The following is a 23,799-nucleotide window of genomic DNA, read 5'->3' as shown; positions in this document are numbered from 1 at the left end:
AATGTCTCACTTGATATACACTATTGCACTAATTTATCTAATTACTGTACAACAGTACTGGAAGAAAGCTCACTGTGGTAAAATGCCTCACCTAATGTGCAAAATTGCACTGATCAGTGTAAACTAACTGTTTCTGCAAAAAATAAAGTACTGGCTCAATTTTAGATCATATTTTCTGGCTGTGTCGGCCTGTTGGTCAGTTGTTGGGGTTTTCAGGCAGTAAGAAATGGTGTCAATCATTGAAAGAGGTATGGTGGAGTCATTTGTCTCATTATTTTGAAATTTTCACCAAGAGTTCTGAATTTCAAATTGTTAAGAAATTACCTAAAATTTCCATGAAAATTCATCAACATATTAGAGACGTTCTGATCAATTCCCCCAAAATAAATACCAGCTAGCAACATCTATGCACACATAATTTATCCTGGAGATAAAACTCACCTTGGTTTAAAAAAATCTTGGTTTTGTGTGTTTAAAACATCTGCTATGGTGAGGTGTCTTCAGTAAGGAGAGACAGATTCAAACTGAGCATGTGCAGATGTAGCATCATTGCTCTAACTTGCTTCAAGAAGGAACTGAATGCTTGTCATAATCACCCACCTTTAAAATCCCCCTTACAGTATAGAATATTCATTTCTTGAAGTAAAAGAAAATGTTTGTGGTGTAATTTTAAACTTTGTTGTGTGTAACACTGTGAGTTTATTCCCAGCCCAGCACACATAGAAGAGAACCTCGCGCATGCGCAGTAAATCTCCTGCTCGACGTGTGAAAAGTCCGTTTACACTGGTCCCTCTGTGCGTAGTGATGCAGTGACCTGCAGATGCACTCGGACTGCTGAAAGCTGTATTAGCTTTACTGTTTGAAGGGAAGTTCCCTATAATTACAGCATTATTTAACAGAGACAGAGGAGAGATTCAAGCTACCTTTGGCCTCTTATGGAGATGATGAAGTGTAAGGCTGGCAAAGACGGAAGAAAATAAATATGTACACTGGTGAGCTTGAAATGAGCTGTGCATGGTGCAAAAGCTGCATGGAAGCTCTTTTCTTAGTCTGCAAAATCCTAACAAACAACTAACCTGACACATCAGTTGGATTTGTTTCACACATCCATCTGGAAAACCTTCGATACACAGCGTTTGGGAAAGGGCAGAGCCTTTGAAAAAAAAACTCGGAGGGTGATTGGATGAACGTTCTGTCTGTCACATCTTTACGGGCCAACCAGAGCAACAAAACATGCGCTGTAATCGCCACTATTGAGGTGCACGTGCGCAGCTACCAAGGAATAAACTCCATAGGGAACTGCATAACGCAAACCATGGTGCCTGTAGACATGTCAGTTCATGACTTGTCGTTTTTGAAAAGAAAACAACTCACTGCTGTTCTTTGTTCTTCTTTTTACGAAGAAATGCCGTAAAGTTCTGATAAAACTGGCGCTCTAGCAGCATCCATGCTAATGTCATCCGCCATAACTGCACCAGCGTCTTGTTGCTGCTTGCTTACGTCACAACTCCACCGCGCCGCCTCGTCACTGATTGGTCCTGCCACTTTCTAACCGGGTCCAAACTGTTCAGACGGGAGCTTTGCAAGATGGATTTGCCAGTGAAAAACAAGGAAACAGGCATATCCATCTGCCTTGCAAGGTTAAATAACTACAGCATTTCTTTGAATATTCTCCTTTATTCATACTCTCTCTTTTTTGCAGTAAACCTCATTAAGCAGCAGTATCTCCTCTCGTCATGAAGAGGTCTCCTCTGTTCACTGGCTTGGTTCGAGAGGTGAGCTTGTTCCTGTGTTTGACTCAGACCGTCCTGGCCATGGCCCTCCCCAACTCTACACGACTGGAGTCCATCCTGGATAAGTACAAGGACAAGGACGAGGAGTGGTGGAGGGCCAGGTCGAGAGGGAGGAGGGCCATCACTGAAGGAGACATGCATCTGATCCTGAACCTCCACAATAAGCTGCGGGGTGAGGTCCACCCTCCTGCCTCCAACATGGAGTACATGGTAGGTGTTGAAGATAGCCATCAATCCTGCAGATACATCACAATGGATTATATTTTACCCTTTAAAGCACAGGTTTCAAACTCAAGGCTGTCAGGGTAAATCTGGTCCGCCAGCAGGTCTCATCAGGCCTGGAAAACGTTTTGCGGTTTTACGTTTTAAGTACAATCTATTTTTACATCAAAAAGAATTTAAGTTATGGTCTTGATCCCTTACCTCCAGCTCTCATCAGGTGATAGGAATTGCTCTCGTCATGGTAAAAAAAAAAAAAAAGTCTTTATGATTGAACATCTAATCCTGATCCAGACACAGGCTGTTGTATGAGATGAGAGGTCTGCTTGTTTGGTTGAGGAGCAGTGCTAAGAGGGTTCAAAATTATGCACAGAGGTGGCACACTTCATGGCACATGCAGGAATGTCAGTTGGATTTGGATAGAATGGACACAAAGACATGCGACTTTCATGGCTCATTGTAGTTTAAAAGTCCAGTTTTTACTTAGCAGGAGAAAGGCTGGAACTCTACAAGCTGATCAGGCTGCAGAGTAGCACAAGACACGTGACACCTGAAGGAAACAGGTTTTTGTTTTGATTCTCAACAGTAATAAATAAACTGTCGACCCCCCTGAATTTTTTTTAATTTAAGAAGAAATCTAATGTTTTGATCAAAAAATGGACTGCTGGGCATCTTATTTGCTAATTATGGTTAATAATAGTTGGATTTTTGTAAAACTGGTCAAACATTAAGCCAATCATTGAAAAAAAGTTTCAATGTCATTGGGAAAACAAGAACAGATACCCTAAATAAAGCAATGCATTTTTTTTCCTCAGCACATTTTCTGAATTTAATCCAGCTTTTGGGGGCCAACTGGGAAGCTGTGGGGGGCCTGACGTGGCCCCTGGGCCTCCAGTTGATGATCAGTGGTGTAGAGCAGTGGTACTCAACTAGTGGCTCTGGACCAAAAAGTGGGTTGCAGAGTTGTTTTTAGATGGTCACAAGTTTGTGTAAGGGTCTTTGAAGTGGATTTGATCCATTGTTTTAGTTTTTGACAGCAACAGAAAAAAAAAGCTTTGCATGTTTTTTGTTGCCCAGAGTTATTGAACAATTTTCATTGTGAATTGACCCAAACTCAAAGGAGTTTTTCTCTATGATTTTTAAGGAAGTTTTAGATAATTTTCCCAAAATGATTAAGGAGTTTACTGAGAAGTTTACTAGAACTATTTGGGAAGTTTTTTCAGTCGTATTCCACAAAAACTTTTGGTACTCTTCTCTGGGACTTTTCCTCATAAATGAAAAAAAAAGCAGACTCTCACAAGGAATAAGGGACTTTTAGGACTTTCCCCAGAATCTTAAAGCGATCTTCTCCAGTAATGGTTCGGGAATTTTCAAAGGAATAATTTGGGGAGGACTTTAAAGGAAATTTCACACAAAGTTTGATGGATTTTCTCTGGGAATTTTCTGAGAAACTTTCTGGTATCTTCTATAACAGTGGTTCTGAACTGGTGGGTTGGGACCCAAAAGTGGGTCACGGAGAGTTTTCAGTGGGTCACGACTAGGTGTTGGGGAAAAAATGGAGGCAAAAGTCCTTAAGTTCTTATTGAGCATGCATTGACACCTTTTAGATGACTTTGTTTTACTGTGAAATTTGGTAAATTTAAATGTTTGATCAATATTTCAACTAATTCATCTCCTGTTCTTGCAAAAATGGCTACTTTTCCCATGATAATGAAGTAATTTCTAAAGTTCTCTGGAAAATTGAGACTTAATGATGGGGAAAGAGGGTATAAGATTCAGTTTTGTCCCTTTCCTTTTTTAACAGCTGTTTTGGTCCAATCGTGCTCCAAGCAACATATTCAATTAACTAAACATGCAGTGTTGAAGTTTTTTGGAAACTTGGGTCGTGATTTGTTGTAAGACAGACTGGTGGGTCCTGAGGCGGGACCAGTTGAGAACCATTGTTCTATAAAACTTTTTAGGATTTTTTAAAAAACTGATTTATATGCTTTATTTTGTTCTCTTTATTACATCACATTTCTACCTTGGTTTCAAACAGAAAACTTTTTTTCCATATAAATACAAATAATTGATCAATATCAGAAATTCGGGTTGCGATTTGTTATTAGGGAACCTGTGGTGGGTCTCAAGGCTAGACCAGTTGAGAACCCCTGGTGTAGAGGATGACTGTTATTGGGTGGAGCTCCTCTATGTGGCTATGATGTGTACTGCATAAATGCCCTAATAAGTGCTGAAGCAAAGAAATCCTAAAAACTAATTTGGAAACCCCCCCAAAAAATCTTCCACCACACACAAGTGGGTCCCAACCCAGGCTTTGGGACTGAGTGCTTTAAAGCCATGATACACATCTATAATGTTTCCCCCTCACTGTAAATGTCCCAGAGGAGTAATTGGAGTACAGAGTGGTCCCTCCATGTGCTGTCCCATGAGGCAGTAACAGAGGTTGAAACCAGATGAGCAGAGTCAGCAGAAGTTAGCAGTAGTGCAGGTATGCATCTAATACGTGTGCTTTCTGCAACACCTAAACAGTGCACAGTGTATTGATGAACAGACATAGCAGTCACAGTATCATTAGTATCAGTATGAATGTTGCAAGGCACTGTTAGTGACGCTTCATTAGGGCACTGTTGCAGAAATTAAATGTGGAAACATCATTTTATATTAAAATGTTACAGGGGTGTAAATAAATCCCCTTGAACTGTTGGTCTGAATGCAAACAAAAACTACATTTTCACTTCCCATCCAGGGCCCCTTCCTCCTTTGGGGCTCAGGTTGTCAGTTTCACTCTCCCTCCCACTACGAGGCCCACACCATCAGGTCTTTGAGCTGGTGACTGAAAATTAGCGTGGAACTAAAGGTTTTATTCAGCCATCTCCTTGATCCTGTGAATCTGGACAAATGGAGGACATTCAACTCTAAATGAGTTCCTGACTCTGCCAGTTTAGCTCTGTCAGCTTCACACAGCGGAGTTTGAAAGTAGAAAAACAGAGAGACTGACATCTGCAAGCCAAAGCCCCGATCTGGCCAGCTCCAGCTCCTGCCTCCTGCCTGCCCGCCCTCACTGACCCTGGATCTGTTCCAGCTTTCACCCCCGCAGTGTTGTCCTCCACTCTACCTCAGCCCTCCTGCCCTCCCTCCCTCCCTTCCTGCCCTACGACTCCCTACTCTATCACTCCATTCCTCCTCCTGCAGACTATTTTCCTGGCTTTGCCCTCTTCATCTTCAGCCTTCAGGCGCTCCCTCAGGCTTTTCTTTACCCTCCTCCTTCACTCTTTCACTCATTCCCTTTGCCTCCTCTCTCCCCATCCATCGCAGCTCACTCAAACCCTGGCCAGGGCTGATGTTGTCTTTTATTTGATCCTCTACACATCTCATTTTGGGTGCCATAGCAGCGAATCTATTTCAAACATGTCAGGCCTGGCTGTTTGAAGTGAGGGGCACAGTGGTGTAAATGTATGTAATATACACTAATCCAGTGTTTCTTTAGCAAGGGATACTATTACTGATGATAATGATGTGGTGAGGCTGGGACTAAGTATTTGCTTTTCAGATTGCAGTATTTGGAGGCCAAAGGGGCTGCACCCTATTGCAGTCCTTTATTTTAAACAAAAGCCATTCAGCAAAGGCTTTTTAGCAGTTGTTGTGTCTGAATTTCTAAAGAATGTCTCCTTTTGTTCACTTCAGATACATAACAGAAATACATTCTCTCTTAAAGATTTTTCCCACAGCAAAGTAAAAGTAAGGGCCACAAAAATGCACAAGTCCTTAAATCATCCGATACTGTGCAACATAGGTCAGGTCCTTTTATTTATTCAGGTTTTATTCAGGTGAAAAGTGCTGGAAGCTGCAGATTTCACTGTGACTCAGTCATAAAATTTGTGCCCAAAGTCTGTCTTGAAATGGGTGGACGGTAAGCAGATAATTCGCCCTGTGTTTCTCACTGGCGAATCCATCTTGCAAAGCTACCATCTGAACAAATTTGGCCCTTTAAGAAAGTGACAGGACCAATCAGGAGTAAAAGGCAGGACTTTAGGGCGCGGCGAAGTCATGACGTAAGCAAGAGCGACAAGAGGCCGGTGCAATTATGGCAGAAGAGATTATGGATGCTACTACAGCATCACTTTTATCAAAACTTGACGACATTTCTTCGAGAAGAATAAGAACAGCATTCAGTGCTTTTCTTTGAGGAAACAAAGTTTTTGCCCTTCTCCCAACCGGAGTCAGATGTGTTTTGTTGCTCATTTTGGCCCGTAAAGATGTGACAGACAGAACGTTAATCCTATCACCCTCAGAGGTTTTTTTTTCAAAAGCTCCGCCCTTTCCCAAACACCATCCACAGGAAGTTTTCCACTTCCATCTGGCATGTCAGGTTAGGTAGATGTAGGGTCCGTTGGAATGGTCCTTTTTGCTTAGGAAGGTTCCTAACTGCTCGAAACGACCCCGGACATATTTGAGTGTCGGTCGTTGTAAAGGGAGTTTGAATTCTCTAAATGTAAAGGAAAGAAGCTTCGTTGTTTCATTGACTATCTGCTTTAACCTAGGAAACACTGGACCATACTTTACCAAAGGAGAGACGAAAAGGTGACCCACAATTCTTTGCATCAACTTATTTTTTAAGTGACGTGCCTGTTGACTGGTGTGATTAATATGACTGTAAGGTTACCTTCACTGAGGCTCTGTCCACACGGAAACAAATTCAGGTGTATACGCAAAAGTTTTTTTGTCGGATCAGCGTTTCATCCACACGGAAGCAGCATTTCGGGTGACTGTAAACGATACTTTTTGAAAACGGGTCCCAGAGTGCATAAATCCATAAACGACTACCATTTCATCTCCGTGTGGAAGGCTATCCGCATCTTTCTTGAAACGATTATGTCATACACAGCGTAGCTCTCTTACCACGCCTGCGTGGGTCCGACCAAAACCACAATGGCTGAATACGGGGTTGTGTTCATGCTACAGAAGCTACTGAGCTTGTTATGGATTTCATAGCAAAATCTGATGCTCCTTTACCACCACTGGGAAACGCACACACCAGATGTTTCTAAATCCAATGCAGAGAACAACCAAAAAGGCAACTAGAAGAAAGCTTGCATCAGTTTTCTGTGATCTACTTCTCTTGTTTGGCGAATGTCCGTGGCAGCATTACAGCGCTACAGGCTTGGCACGGGCTCACCCAGATATGTCCTGAAACGATTCCATCTTTACGGAAAACTTTTTCAAAACAAAACAGCAATATATCGTTTACGTCTCCGTGTGGACAGGTCCTGAATTATACACTAAATTTCTCAGTCATGCTGATGATTCATGAGATAAATAGGAGGAAATAAGGATGAGCAGAGGAATATTACAGGAATCACAGTCAGATCATGTCACACATGGTAACTTTCCTTTCCTTTTCTCTTTTATCAAATGATAATCAATCAGTCAATAATTCAAACTGCATTTATTTTACTATTTTGAAATTTTAAAGTTAGTGTGATGAATGTTAAAATCACAACTGATTCAAAATGTTCAGATGATGCTAAATTGGCATTTTGTCATATTCTAATCACTGTGTTTGCCATCATAATTAAGAAAGTAGGGGAAAAAAAAACTTAACCATTGAAGGTTTTTTATTTGGGGTGAGGAGCCTCTAACATAACAAGCTGAAAGAAAGACAGAACTAGATTGACTTCAATAATTAACAAAAACAAGAGAGAATTAAAGAAAGAATTTGGAGGTAGAGAATAAAGCAAAACTAAAATTTTTACTGTTACAAAATAAAAGAACATAATGTCATTCATATAGTCGTAGTGACTGTGGACATGTTACAAAAACATGTTTGAGCTCATATCAGTCACCAAGATTTTCAAGGGTGCTTGAGCTTGAGGTAACGAGATAATTGCTGGACTATCTCCTTCAAGATTTTCTGGCAGAGAGCAGAATTGCTGGTTCCACTGATTATAGCAAGTGGTCCAGGTTCTGAAGCAGCAAAGCAGCCCAGACCATCAGATCACCACCATGTCTGCCAGTCTGTTGGTATGATCTTTTTATCAATGGTCCTTGGGAATCATCAAGATGTTTTCTGGCCAATCATGAATTAATTGTGATTAACTGCACCTTTTCGGAAAGATGAGTTCAGTTTCACCAGCCACATCCAGGCCTGATTAGTACCAGACCTGTTGAATGCAGAAATCCCTTAAATAAAACCTGTCTGACAAAGTGAAGTAGGCTAAAAGAGCTCAAAAAGCAACACATCAGGGCACCATCTAGACAAATTCAAGAACAAATGACATCTATCAGTCTGGAAAAGGTTACAAAGCCATTTCTAAGGCTTTGGGGTTCCAGCGAGCCACAGTGAGAGCCATTATTCACAAATGGAGAAAACTCTGAACAGTGGGGAACCTTCCCAGGAGTGGCTGGCCTACCAAGATTGCTCTATCAGTGCATCAACAACCTATCCAGGAGGTCACAAAGATCCCAGAAACATCCTCCACAGCAATGTGAATGACTCATTGCCAGTTATCTCAAACAATTTCTTGGAGTTGTTGCTGCAAAGGACGGCACAACTGGCTATTAGATTTAGGGGGCAATTACTTTTTCACATAGGGTTAGGTAGGTTTGGATGGATTTTTCTCTTATGAAATGAAGTCATCATTTGAAAACTGCATGTTGTATTTACGCTGGTTATCGTTGTCTTATATTAACACTTGAAACATTTAAGTGAGACAGGTGTGCAAAAAATTAAGAAATCAAGAAGGGCACAAATACTTTTCACATCACTGTATTTGTATTATTCATCAGTAGGTTAGGGTAAAAAATCTGTTTATATCCCCGTCACATCTGGATTATGGCCAAGAAGTAAAGAGTCAAAATCTCACTTTCTCGCTCATGCTTGAACAGTAAGCAGCAGCACAGTGAGCGGGCAACAGTGGGCACAGTGTGTTAGCTGTACCACACATATGGAACCCATTATGGTGGTCAATCAGAGCAGTTACTACCCCACACTAAAGCATTATCCTATTAGTTTTGACGTGTGATAGCCATAATGCAACCAAACAGAATGCCAACAGCAGAAACACTGCGCCTTTTCTTCTCTGTCCCCAACAAAGTCAACGTTAAATTAACTTTGGCCCAGCGTTTAAATAACTCAGCCCTACAAATGTGGTCTCTTTTTCTGCTTTATTCAAAACAAGAGGTGTGGAAATGAACCTCAGGTATTTTAAATTCAGTTCAACAGTGAAGTAGAACAGACATTCTCTGTTTTAGTTGCTTTTATGTCAACTTTATCTCTCTTTGCTTGTTTTATAAGAGGCCAAAACTTACTGGAAACAAGCTATGAAATAACCACAGTGGATAGTAGCACAAAGCTGTAAGCTGCTGTGGTGCTGGTGATAACACTCCTCTCTCATGGATGTGTCTGTGTAACAGAGTGGATACGTGTGTGTTTAATAGGAGAGGCTGAGTTTTGACTATACTGTGTTATATTTACAAGAGGCATGCGTACAGCCACAGTTCTTTAACCTCCTCCTGCAGGCACATATGAGGACATGGTTTCAGTTTTGGCTTCCCTACAACACTGTTATAAATTCTACTATTAGAAATTTATTTTTTAAATGATTAACCAGAATTTGGATAAAAGTATAAGTCATTTGCTTGGGATGTCTTGAGAATTGTATTCTTCTTTATTTCCTTTTTGTTGTTATTGTTGTTGTTTTTTGTTTGTTTGTTTGTTTTTTGGTACTTTCATGTCAATTTGGGGAAATTATTTTTTTGAACATTTCAGGAGTTTTATTTGGAATTTGGGTAGGGAAATTCCCTCATAATTTTCTTGAAATTTCATGGAATTTTGGGGCTTTGTTTGGATTTTTTGTGGATTTTTGTGTCATTTTTCAAGGAATTTAGGAGGAATTTATTTGTATTTTTGGGAGAATTTGATTAGAAATTTTGAGTGATGTTTGCTTTGAAATTTAGGATAATTTGCTTGAATTTTGTAGGAATTTTCATGGAATTTTCGGTGGAAATTTCATGTTGATCTTAAAGCTGTTTCCAGAAAAATTACTCAAAATTTGGGGAATATATGAGGACATTTTGGGATATTTTTAAAGGGATCTTGGAATTTTACAAAGAGCTAATGTTGAATGTTTAAATTTTATGTTACTTTCGTGAGAAATTTGGATTTTTTTTTTTTCTTTTTTTTCTTTTTTTTTTTTTTACATTTTGGTAATTTGATTGGAAACTTGTGTAGGGAGTTTACCTCAAATTTTCCTGAATTTTCATGGAATCTTTGGATGTCAAGGGGGTGTTTTGGGGTAAAATGTCCATGGAATTAAGGTGGAATTTATTTGTAAATTTTGGGATTTATTTTAGAAATGTCAACTAAAATTTGCTTTGAAATTTAGGGTAATGTGCTTGAATTTTGCAGGAATTTTCATGAAAGTTTTGGTAAAAATTTAATGTTTATCTTCAGGCTTTTTCCAGAATTTTACAGATATTTCCAGGAATATCTTATATCTAATATTAGTAGCTAAACCCAAGAGAGAGAGAGAGTTTTTGAATTCTCTGGTCATTTTAGACAGAGTTTTCCAAGATCTCCAGAGCTTTAGTGGAAATTTTCCTTCAAACCAGGCCTTACTGACTGAACAATCTTAAGCCTGCTCCCAGAAGAGAATGATGAGATTTCTAAAAAATGTAATGGGTTGCAATTGAAGCCGCAACTACACTAAACGGCCACTTAACCTACTTCAGTCATGAGAGTTATCCAGAGTGGAGTTAAGGTCTACAGACATCTGTCAGGGGCAAAGCTCACCCAGTTTAGCCTGGAGCTTAAAGGTGAGCTAATATTGCCGTATGTTACAGCTAGCAGAACAAAAACATTTGCAACTCACCTTAGCTGACTTTTAGCGTTGACCTCTCAGGCCCAAATGTGAAGAGCAGGTGTTCTAATGTTCTGTTTGTGTGGTTTTTCCTCAGGTTTGGGACTATGAGTTAGAGAGGAGTGCAGAGCACTGGGCTCATACCTGCCGATGGGAACATGGACCGAGCCACATGTTGACACAAATCGGCCAAAATCTGGGAGCGCACTGGGGCAGGTGTGTATACACAAAGAGGTGGAAGGAAGTGAGTCACTTTAATAACGTTTCAACCAATGGTACTGTGCTTGAAATAGATTTTTCAGATTCAGACCATGTGAGGAAATTAGTTTGGCAGCAGGAGCATACAAAAGACAATATACTCAAAAAATGAGAATATCATGAAAAGTTTCATTTTTGCTGTGATTTATTTCAAAAAGTGAAAATTCCAAATATTCTACATTCATCCAAATTTAAATATTATAAGACTTCATCTGTATTGTTGAGTCTGGTGTCTCTCATCTTCCTCAGAGATACTCTGCGGGATTCAGGTCAGACCAGTTAGCTGGTCAATCAAACACAGTAACACCAGGGTCAGTTAACCAGTTTCTGGTAGTTTTGGCTTCACTGTGGACAGGTGCCAAGTCCTGCTGGGGAGGAAATCAATGTCTTCATAAAGCTTCTTAGCAGATGGAAGTATGAAGTGCCTTAAAGCAGAGTTTCCTTTAACCCTCCTTTTCCGGTCTTTGGCCTGATTCACGGGTGGATGTCTGGCAGATAAAAATATTACTGGTCAAAATGTCGAGCAGAAAATATTCCAGTGACCATGTAAGTAATACTGAATACTTATATGTTATATTTTATGTTACCTAGAAGATATGTTACAAGATTTTTTACATATTATCTCAAAGTATTCTTACTACCCCTACTTTCAGTGCAGTGCTGGGGTTGTTTATCTGAATAAGATGAGGGAATATTCATGAGAGGTTTTCCTGGTTAACTAAAGGCTTAATAAAGTCAGCGGTGTGGAAGGATTCTGAGTTAGCCATCACTGCAGTTAATAAAGAGTCTGAAACAAAGAGAACTTTAGACAGCTGAGTGGTTTTAACACTGATGCAGCAGCTGGTAGAGTAAGGCCTATGACAATCAGAGTTGTAGTGGACTTCGATGAGTGGGTAAATCTACCTGTGACCAATTCTCTGATAAAGTGGAACTGTATTAAACACGGAAGCACATTGTGCAGAATGGCATTCTTGAGGACTGTTTATCATTTTGACTAGAGACAAAAAAGTCTAGTGGAAACTCTGCCTTAAGGTATCATAGTAGACAGCTGACAGTGTTGACTCTGGACTTAATAAAAGCACAGAGGACCAACAGCTGAAGATGACATGGTACCTCAATCCATCACTGACTGTGGAAAATGAAAACATTGGACTCTAAGCACCTTTGATTCTTTGCCTCTCCGATCTTCCTCCAGATTCTGGGACCTTTAATTTAGTTTTATCTAAAAACAGGACATTGGACCACAGAGCAATGGCCCATATCTTTTTCTTCTTAACTCAAATGAGACACTGATGGCGTTGTCTGTAGTTCAGGATTGGCTTGACATTAGGAACACAACACTTGTAGCCAGTTACCTGTAGCCCGTCTGTATGATGGCTCTTGATCCACTGACTCCAGTCCTCTTCTTCTGAAGCTCCTTTTAAGTTCTTGGATCTTCTTCTTTTGACAATGCACTGAAGGCTCATCACTGTTGTTTGTGCTCCTTTTCTCACCACACTTCTTCCACTCAACTTTCTATGAATATGCTTTGATAAAGCCTCTGAGAACAGACTCAATACATGTGTGTTGAACCCCTAGCATTTGAACTAGCATCCCGGCTAACTGCTATCTTATTTTGGATTTTAAAAGTGTCAAGCTGTTATTGGGTCAATTTTCAAAATGGATAAATTTTTTAATACCTTCTTGATAATTTTTCACCCATTTTTGCCACTATTAACCCATCTTCGCCATGTATATTTTCATATGCCACTACTGAACCATTTTCAGCATTTTCTGCCATGTTCAATCAATTTTTGACCAATTTTTAAAAACCTATTTGTCCATTTTTTGCTACTGCAAACTTTCTGAAAATTATTTGTTACTAATTTTTCCCTCACTTTAAAAACCTTTTTGCCATTTTTGCCAATTTTAACTTATTTTTCCCAATTATTGGTACTGAAATTAATTCTACAAGTTTTTGCTACTTACAGCTCATTTTCATTCCTTTGTTTGGCCCTTTCAACCCATTTTAGACTTTTTTTTTCTTTAATTTTCCATCCTATACTGCGCATCTTTTTGTAACTTTTTGCCACCACTTTTTAAACCTTTTTTTTTTTTCAACTTTTTGCCACTGCAGTTTTTAGGGCAATTTTTTGCAACTTTTTTGCCTCCACTTAAAATAGAAATGCTTTTTTTTTGCGACTTGGCCACTTTTCGGCCCAATTTTGCTTCTTCCTACTTTGAAAGACTTTTTGCCACTTATTGCTACTCTGAACACCTTTTCCCCACCCTATGCCACTTTTAACCCATTTTTTTTCACCCCTTTTTTTTCAAGAGTTCCTGGATGCAGCCAAGGACCTGAACTTCATACCAAGTCAGAAAAGCACCACAATATCTCATCCTGTAATACTAATACCAGAAGTCACTTGGACTGAACGTCTTTGTCGTTGTTTTCTTCATGCATCATCGTCGTATCAATGAAGGCAGGTCCGCCACAGAGGGAAATACAAGTAGACAAAAAAGATGCAAGTTTTCAGTCTAAAAAGCACAGCGATAACATTAAATAAATTTTAATAAATCGATTTATGATCCAAATTCACGTATTACTGAGCACAGACATGATATGCAATGGCAGATTGGTTAGTAGAGGTTAGACCTTTAAGGGTCTTATACATTCTAAAATCCTTGGTTGGAATTCTGCCTCACACCTTTTGTACTTCATGTGATTTCACCAAAAGTATACCGTATTAAAGCTTTCCTTCAATTTTAGGGACCGTCCCCCTACCTTCCATGTCCAGGCATGGTATGATGAGGTGAGGTACTACAGCTACCCCTACTCACAGGAGTGTAACCCACACTGCCCATTCAGGTGTTCAGGGCCCGTTTGCACTCACTACACTCAGGTAAGATCTTAATATTGATGACTGTGCAGGTTGTTCATGCCTTTGTGTGATTATAGGCCTTTATAGATAAAGGTTATCAGTTTGGAAACTGAAAAAGAAAACACAGAGCAACAAATATGTTTTCAACCTTTAAGTAGAGGAACAGTCCAACAAAATAAGCAAAAAGGCCCGTTATTAAAGTTTGACCTTCCTGCTATTGTGAAATTAAATGCCCAATACTGTAGCTTCATGACCACTACATTTTTAAGTTTCAATAAAAGTGATGAGACAACTAAAACGCTGTGTCCTGCTTTTTCGGTTTGTATATTCGTATTTCCAGTTGGTGTGGGCGACTAGCAATCGTATCGGCTGTGCCATCAACGTGTGTTACAACATGAACGTGTGGGGAATGATCTGGACCAAAGCTGTCTATCTGGTCTGCAACTACTCCCCACCGTAAGTCCTCCTGTGTTTCTACTAACACCGAGGGTGCTGGTGGGCAAAAATGGCCCATTGAAATGCATTAAAACCACTTCTTTTATCCTTCAAACAAACATGCATTCTATGACATTAGGCTTTTATTCTGGAGTCTTTGCTTCAAATGTTCATTTTTTCCCGTTTGTCTCCAAATGTCAGCCATTTTCCCCTATTTGGCATGAAGGAAAGTTCGTTCTGGTTTCCTTTGGGGTTCTGTTGTAACACATTATCTCAAAATTAAATAAATAAGTTTATGGTTTCTAAAAATCTTTTTTTGCTTTCTCTAAAGGGGTAACTGGTGGGGTCATGCCCCATACAAATATGGAGCCCCCTGTTCTGCCTGTCCAGCGAGCTACGCCGGAGGCTGCAGGGACAATCTTTGCTACAAAGGTGGGTTTGGGACGGAGCTCCTTGGAGCAGCTAGTTTGCAGCTCCTTGGTCTCTGACTATTACCACGAGAAGCTCATGGAGTTGAAGACCATTAAAGCTAGCAAGAGGAAGCAGATAATGGAGCTCCAGGCCCAAGTTGAAGAGCTCAGTAAAGAGATTCAGAGAAAAAATAAGCAGAGAGAGGAGTAGAGAAGAGAGGCTGAGTGTAGCATCATGATGGCAGATGAGGGAGAGAAAGTCAGTCATTTATAATGAAGCTTTTCAGAGAATCAAGAAGGCCACTGGTATTACCAATATACAGGATTTAAAACAGCACTTTCTCTCTATGGAGGAAAATCAGCAGCATCTGGTGAATCAGAAGGAGAATGAGAAGATGCTGCAGCAACTGAATGAGGAGAAGGAACTCCTGATCCAACAGTCCGAGGATGTGAAAGAAAAAGCACAAGCGAAACAGTCCAGAAACAACCAAGAGCTGGAGCTACGCAAGCAGCAGATCCAGGATATTTACACCTACACAGCGTAGGTGTGACGCTGCTAAAGAGCAACTGAATAAGCCTGACAAAACCAAAGTCACCATCCGAGTTTGTTTGGAGAATCTCGCTGAAAAACTTGAACACATCAAACTACCTGAGGACAGAGCGGTTGTGGAGTCTCCTCCTGACTCAAACAAGTATTTACTGGAGCTGCTGACTGAGTACGAGCTCAAGATGGACTTACTGTGGGAGAAGCTTCAGGGACAGGATCTGGCTGCTACTAAGACAGAGATGGAAGACCAAGGGACAACTCGTCAGAGACAAAAAACAACAAACTGAACTATAACCAGTCATTTCAGCTCAGTTTTCCACTTGAAAACCTGAAACATGGCTTTCATAAAGTAAACATCTTGTTCTAACTGTAGCCTAGGCAGGGAACTCTAGATCGTAAAAATAAAAGTAAATGTTACGCTACAAAAAGGCAAATAATCCATAAAATAATATTAAACTAGGATATTGGAGTGGTTTTCATAACATAGATCTCTATTAACAAAGAAATACTGACATTTGCAGCTCGATTTCTTCCCCGCATTCACCGCCATCTTTCTTTGAGTGATAACCCTCAATACCAAGAGAGCTCCTGGAACATCTAAAAATTGAGGGAGATAAAGCCCTCAAACTCACCCCTTAACTCAACTCTCAGGAGAATTGGGACAGCCCTCAACTTTCGCCGGAACGAGTATTTTGAGACTGAGGGTTAAGATTGGGGGTTAAGGGGAGAATTGGGATTCAGCCTAATTCCCACTTGTGACAACAGTAGCTCTCCATGTTCATGGGCATGGGCTTACAGTTTACACACATACACCACCAGGTAACCCAGGATCTCTCCTGTTAACCAGCCTCCACTAAAGTTTCTCCTCCCACTGAGTCCCCATCTGAAGAAGCTGTTCCTCTGTGTCCTCATGAAAATACCCCCCCTGACAGAGCCAAACAGCTGACAGATATGCTGAGGGGGGAGAGCACATAACTGCTTGCATTGTAAAATAGTGCCAAACACAGCAGCTTCCTGGGCGTGAAATAAAACGGTTCAGTAATAATCCATTAAGTGTACAATTGAGCCAACATTGTTTTTCCCAGCCAGTACAACAAATTAGTTGTTCTTAAGGGGGCAACAATCACTGAAACTCTGGAGGTTAATGCCTTTGCCAAGTACCTTTTAAAACCCAACTTCAAAAGAACTAAAATAACAGTTTAACGTCAATGTAGATACTTGTTTTTATCTTGTATTATTTTAACAAACAAGAGACATGATAAGACCACGTTTGACCATTTAAAGACAGTAATAATTATGTTTGTAGATGGGGGTGTTGAAAGGCGTCCAGCTCCTGAAACTGAGGAAACCAACTACATCGAGCCTGAACCAGAGGCTGTGAGGGACAGGGAGCCTGAACCCCGAGCTCAGACACCAGATCCCTCCCACAATGACAACCTGGAGAGAGACCGGGTCGTCAGCACAGAACAGATGAGTAAGAACTGGTCCTATGATATTCTGTGTTTCTGAATGGTGTACATTATTTCTATTACTTTAAATGTCATGTGTTTTCAGGCCAACAGGTGGAGTGTGAGACTAAACTGAGGGATCAATGTAAGGGAACCACCTGTAACAGGTAAATACAGAGGAAGATGTTTCATCTTTTAAATTCTAAGAAACAATTACAGGTCCGTAACCGTGCAAATAAGATGGATTGGCCAGACAACACATCTGTCATCAGGCTAATCCTCTCGCATCTGTCACATGTGCTCAGTGTGAACCTGCTCTCATCTGTGAAGAGCACAGGGCACCAGTGGTGAATCTGCCAACTCTGGTGTTCTCTGGCAAATGCCAATGGGCTGCATGGTGCTGGGCTGTGAGCACAGGCCCCACTCGTGGAAGTCATGGAGTCTTGTTCTGACAGTTTGAGCAGAAACATGCACATTAGTGGCCTGCTAGAGGTCATTTTGTAGGGCTCTTGCAGTGCTTCTCCTGTTCCTCCTTGCACGAAGGAGCAGATAGCGGTCCTGCTGCTGGGTTGTTTCCCTCCTACAGCCCCCTTCACGTTTCCTGGTGTACTGGCCTGCCTCCTGGTATCTCCTCCACGCTCTTGACAGTGTGCTAGGAAACACAGCAAACCTTCTTGCCATGCCATGCGTGGATGTACCATCCTGGATGAGCTCCACTACCTGAGCAACTTCTGTGGGTTGCAGATACCACCTCATGCTACCCACAGTGGTGAGGGTGCTGGAATAATGCAAAAGTTGTCCCACTTGCACAACAGCAGGTGAAATTGATTCACAATCAGTGTTGCTTCCTCTCTGGACAGGTTGATGTCCAGGAAGAATGGCTGACTTGAAGTTACAGTGTGAGGATTATGTGTTCCCTTTATTTTTTTGAGCTGCTTATAAAATATGGATGTCTTAAGGTTACAGTTAATCAGGATTTTGCTGACCTCCAGGGGCTCCCAGTTTGACTGGGCCCCAGAAAGCTCTCCCATGTATCCCCCTTATGGACGGCCTTGTCTGCACATGACTATTCTTGATTGTGCATGGCTTTGTTCAACCACCCTCAGGTACAGTGGGGGTCCCCGGTCTCTTGCACCTTTATTTTGGGGGTTGCAGGCTGAAAACATTGAGAACCACTGTATTAAATGAGATTATAGCTTTAACATTAAGCTTATAAAGAAATCAAATATTCAGATAAAGCTTTGATTAGTTTTTGTTTTGTCTTTGTCCATAGATACGAGTGTCCACCTGGCTGCCTGGACAGGCCTGGAAAAGTAGTTGGGACAGGATATTATGACATGGTAAGAACAGTTTATCATGACTGTATCATAGATAGCACCTAGATTCAATGTAAAGTGGTATCAATGTTCATATCAGAGTAAAGTCTCTTTTGTCTCTTCTTGTAGCAATCCAGTGTATGTGGTGCTGCTTTACACTCTGGTGTTATTGACAATGATGGAGGGTGGCTGGATGTGACCAGACTGGGCAGAAAACAACAATTCACCAAGTCATATAAGAATAGTGTTCAGTCACTCGGGTATGACACAGTCTCTGTGTTTGGTCTATTTCCACAACAGATTAAAGTATTATAATGGTCTAGTGTTGATCTGTTTGTGAGCACTGATGCTTTTTTTCTTTGATTTCACAGAAAAAACAGGAGTGCAAATTCCTTTAAAGTGGATTCAGTGCCCGGTAATGGAAAATATCATTTTCCCCCATTTTGAATAATGATGCTGTGATATTTTATCTGCATACAGAAAAACTCAAGAATGTTGTTTGTATTGTTTGTTTTTCCTCCCAGTTAAAGCGGTGACATGTGATACCACTGTGGCACTTTTCTGCCCCTTCAAGAAACCTGTCCGACACTGTCCCAGGTAGGGAGAACATCTCACTGTTGGCTTTAAACAATGAGTCAAAGTTTTATCCAGAAAAAATATGAAAATTATTAAGATTATTGTTATCGCCCGAGAATATAAACCCCAAAAATGTTGGGATATTTAAATATTGATAAAAACAAAAAAGTCCAAATTCTTTTTAACCTCTGTTCAATCCACTGCAGCACAAAGACAAGATATTTAATGTTCAAAGTAATGAGCTTTATGATATTTCGGAAATATACACATTTTCTGACTTTTGTGCCCACATCATTGTTCAAAAATACTGGGACAGGAGTAGGGTTGGGTATAGTTTGGGTTTTTTAGAATACTGGTGCTAAATGGATAAAAACAGTCCTGGATCAGTACTTTCAAAAGGGAAAAAAATAATTGTCAACAATACCAAACACTTTTATTGTAACTGCAAAGGCAACTTTTAACTTCAAATGTAACAATAGGCCTATATTAAGTCTTAGATTAATAAAACACCCATTTTCCAATGGCTTATTTTTTACTGACTTATAAATGTGTTGCAACTTTCACTTAATAATTGTCACTACTTTTTTTTAACCACTGTTTTACCTTTTGTTTGTTTTCAAAAGCAAATTTGATGCCTAATAATAAATATCATAACAATTAACAATTATTGGTGAGCAAACAAACTTTACCCCCCACCTCATCCCTACGCACAACTACAAGCCCAGGCCCCCAACCATAAAGTCTAAATTCACCCCTGCTATAAACAAATAAACAAACACACAAATACACACAAAAAAACACAATAAACACATTAGGCATGATTGACAGCCTGCAGCAAACAGAGGTCTGTTGATGGGACAGAGAGGACAACATTACCAACAACAGACAAAGAAAGGGACTAAACTTTGACCCAGGTAAAAGTCAGAAAAATTATTCTAATCCCTCAATCATCGCTCTTATCCACAGAGATGATGCTGCTCCTGCTTAGAGGTCTCTGTCTGCTTTAATACCTTTAGAAATATTTCATAGAGAGACTGACAAATCCAAGAAACAAATTTAGAAAGGTCAGGATGTAGTGCTTAAAGTTCTGGCATCACTCGAAAGTTTTCCCCTCCCTCTGCCATCAGTACAAACCAATAATGATCCATCCAGATCATCACAAAAGTGTATCATAATGTTTTTGCACTATAATTGCGGCATCCTGTCGCCCACTCAGGTAAGCCAATTAAAACTTTAAAGATGAAAATGAATAAAAGCTGTCTTGGTACTGTAAGCCGAAATAATTTGTAGAAATATTTTTAAAAGATGCCAGTTGGACATGAGATAAGATGAATAAACAGTTGTGACTTCTTTACATAAAGACTCAGCCAAAGTGTATATCCTGGCGCTGCCTAGAGAGAACTCAAAGTAAATAAAATAAAGGGGCATGGGAGCGGAGTAGATACTCTGCAACAAAATGCATAAAAAACATTCATGCTCAGGTGAAATAAAAAGAGTACAGGCCAACATAAATTATGTTTATTCCAGGTGGTGTTCTGTGCCTTTCATTCGGAGTGGCAGAGGGTCACTTTAGGGTGTTATGGCACCAAAAAGAGGCATTAAGATCCATGTTTTGACTCTGGTATTGGATGTGTTGGCGCTGGTGCCACGCTGGTACTGGGTTTCAATACTCAATACGCACTGCTTCATTCTGTGAAATATAATTTGCTCAGACAGCTTTGACTTTGAAGGGATTCAAATCCTAGAACTTTTTACCTGATCACTTGAAACTTTTCAAACTACACCACCTTTAAGAAAGCAGCTAACTTTGCAAAAAAGGTTTCCTGCATGATGGTTTCACACCAGTATATCAGATGCAGCCCACTCTCTCAATGAAGTACGGGCATTGGGAGTGTGTCTTGTACACCAGATAGCTTGATCTTCAAAGGAAAATTTCACTTTAATGCTGTTAGTAAAATGCTAAGATAACCTATAACCTTTTTTGAAATTTTAACAGAATAATGTTACACTGTAGCTTTAAGAAATGTGCTCTTTTTTCAGACTCTATTGTCCCAGGAACTGTTTACGCAACAGCAGAGCTCGAGTCATTGGGACAAAATATTACTCAGATGTGAGTTCTTGTTTTGTACTATCAGTGTTTCCTCGTCCACATAAGGATCAGTATTATGTTTAAATGTGATATTTATAAATTGTTGTAACATGTTGTATTTTCCTCGTATAACCTTATAAGTATATTCTTATGAAACTGACCACACGATAATATGAGCGGTTATAACATGGTCACTTGAATTGACAAGGCATAAAAATCACAAAATAATATAACAACTAATATTGTTTTAACATGAAACTCATTTTGACAAAGGGAAATGTGTAGATGAACATATTGAAGATTATGACTCCTTTAAAGGATTTGATTCTAATTAGTTTTCCACCACTCACCCTGAAGTGTGTGTTAATAGAGTTATCATGTTGTAATGTAAAACTGAACCTTATTCATATATTCACAAGTGGCTGCAACAGACTTCCATCCTTGTCTTTAGTTTCTTTGTTGTTACTGCAGAATGTAAAGCAGAAAGTAAGTCGTCAGTGAGACTCTACTTTAAAACTTAGACTTTAACATGCAGTAAGAATAATCCTTAAATAATGTTGTCACTTACATTGTGTCCTTGCCAGTACATATCTAAAAGTCCTTTTGGCATGGACTCACTTTTTTCATTGGACCTGTTTTAATTTGTATTATTACTGGTTTTGTTTATATTTTCTTTTCCAACAGAAATCCAGTATCTGTCGAGCAGCCATTCATGCTGGAGTAATTCAGACTGAGGCAGGAGGGTATCTCGATGTGATGCCTGTGGACAGAAGGAGGCAGTACATCGGCAGCTACCAGAATGGTATCACTGCAGAGAGGTATGGTGGAAAAATCTACAGACAAGAAAATAAATAACTGTATTTCAAACTTTGTACAGTGATTGGCCACTTTATTAGGTTCACCTGTTTAATTGCTTGTTAGCACAAATAATCAGCCAATCACATCGCAGCAACTCAATGCATTTAGGCATGTAGGCGTGGTCAGGACAACTTGCTGAAGTTCAAACCGAGCATCAGAATGGGGAAGAATGGAGATTTAAGTGACTTTGAATGTGGTATGGTCATTGGTATGAGGAAAATATTTAGAGTGCAGCAGTTTTGTGGATGAAAATGCCTTGTTGATGTCAGAGGTCAGAGGTGTTGCCATTAACCTAATTAGGTGCAAAATGTTCCTTAGCTGTATTTCATTTTTTACAACTAACTCTTTTGGCCTTTTGTTGCCCTGTCCCTTATGTTGTATTGTGAATTAAGCATGAGTGTATGAGATGTGACCACAATTGTCTTCTGTTTCTATTTACAAGGGGTTGCTCATCATTGGTCACCATTGTTTTCTGGCTTGCATTACAAGTAAACAGCGACAATAGCTACTGCTTCATTCTCCTCAAATGATGTTAATTGGTTCATTCATTCTCAGACAAGGCACAAACATTTCAGGTTGAAGCGTTGCAAGATGGGTCTGCCTGATGACATGGAATCTGTCCGGTCTATTGGCATGCAGGGTTAGGATTGTGGTCTAATAAGGGAGAAAAGCTGTAACAGTGGGCCAACCCCTGCCAGCTTGGTCTGTGTAATGTACTCCAGCATGTTCTGAGCCATAGATTGGTCCCTATTAAAAGGGACCAGTTTTCAGTGGGATGGGGTCATGACAGTGTGTCTCAGCACTTTAGACTGGTATTTTGGTTCCACCACCATAGATTGCAGCCAGCCTTTTAGATGAAAAGGTAAATATCAAACCTGAGTTTATAGCAAGAGAATAAAGTTCTAATGACTGTTATTTAAGTGTTATTTTCAGTGACTAGTGATTCATTTTTCAATGATTAGTTTTTCTAATCTTAGACTTTATTTCACCTTTTGCATTGCTCTAATCTTCAGTTCTACTATCAAAAGTAACAAATAATGTATACATGTACTTTATGGTTCAATTTTTGTAATAACAAGGTTCAACTTGTTGGATTTTTCATGTCAGCTAATACCTTGAGTGTGGTGAAGCGTTTCCACTGATAATTCTGTGTTAATAATATAATCTGATCTTTCTTTTCCAGCCTACTGAACCCGACAGCTGGAAAAGCCTTCAGAGTGTTTGCAGTCATCTGAGACAAGGACACACAACTGTTACACATAATGACCTCACATCTAACAAACCCACTCATTATCATCCTACAACCTGTAATACCATTTATTGCTCCATTTAAAAAAAAAAACCTTTAGACCTGAAAAAAGACTTTAAGTATAGCATGACTTCACAAAGCTTATAAGTCTGGTCATTTAAGTAGGAGTCTGTCGAGATGTTTGGTGAATGACGCTCCTGGATGTACTTAGCCTTACATCTTTTCTAAACATCCAGAGCTGACCCTAATATTTACTTTAGACATCCACACATCTTAAGCTGACATAATAGAATGACACCAAGCGTTTCAATACTTAAAACTGTTTACAAACCAATAAACTTAGTTTGAATACAACTCTTCATGTAGGACCAAATGACACAAGAGTAAAACCTCAAGTCAATTTTAAGAAATTGCTGTCTATAGATCACTTCTAATGCAGTCAGTCCTGGTTTTTATACACTGTGTTCTAAATTATTACAATAGGATCTGGCTGCAAACCTCTACAATGGGGCGACCTCAACCGTAGGACAGGATGTGACGTACGTTACCCAAGCCTGAACCAGAATGATGTACTGAATGATGTATATTACTGAGGGGTTAAATTTACATTTGACACACCAAAAATGGAAGAAAACCCAAATAGGGTTAGGGTTAGGCACCCAAACCCAAAAGGGTAAGGTTAGAGTAAGGGGGAGGGGGATAAAATTAAAAAATAATACACCACAAACTAAGGAAAAACCCAACAAGGGTTAGTACATCGCTCTCAGCCCCACGGTCGAGATCGCCCCATTGTAGAGGTCTGCAACAGATGCTTCCAATTATTATGCATGTACTGTTTCTTTTCATTTTTCCTAAACAGTCAATGGGATTTTTCATTCCTCA

The 23,799-nt window shown here is 39.9% G+C and overlaps 1 protein-coding gene across 1 annotated transcript; it reads left to right on the top strand.

Annotated features, from left to right (window-relative positions):
* The first annotated feature begins 1,736 nt into the window (after positions 1–1,736).
* Positions 1,737–22,987, top strand: LOC121520235 (cysteine-rich secretory protein LCCL domain-containing 1-like). Its single transcript, XM_041803610.1, has 14 exons — positions 1,737–2,003; positions 10,968–11,086; positions 13,878–14,010; positions 14,330–14,445; positions 14,756–14,856; positions 16,688–16,855; positions 16,936–16,996; positions 18,103–18,169; positions 18,275–18,405; positions 18,517–18,560; positions 18,670–18,742; positions 20,762–20,831; positions 21,495–21,628; positions 22,852–22,987. Exons 1-14 carry the CDS (start codon positions 1,737–1,739, stop codon positions 22,901–22,903), a joined length of 1,536 nt encoding a protein of 511 aa, XP_041659544.1. The 3' UTR covers positions 22,904–22,987.
* Positions 22,988–23,799: the final 812 nt, after the last annotated feature.

Source organism: Cheilinus undulatus, linkage group 13 (genome assembly GCF_018320785.1).
Source record: "Cheilinus undulatus linkage group 13, ASM1832078v1, whole genome shotgun sequence".
In the NCBI taxonomy this organism is placed as follows: domain Eukaryota; kingdom Metazoa; phylum Chordata; class Actinopteri; order Labriformes; family Labridae; genus Cheilinus; species Cheilinus undulatus.
The sequence above is the reverse complement of the archived record's forward strand: the minus strand, read 5'-3'. Positions and strand labels throughout refer to the sequence as shown.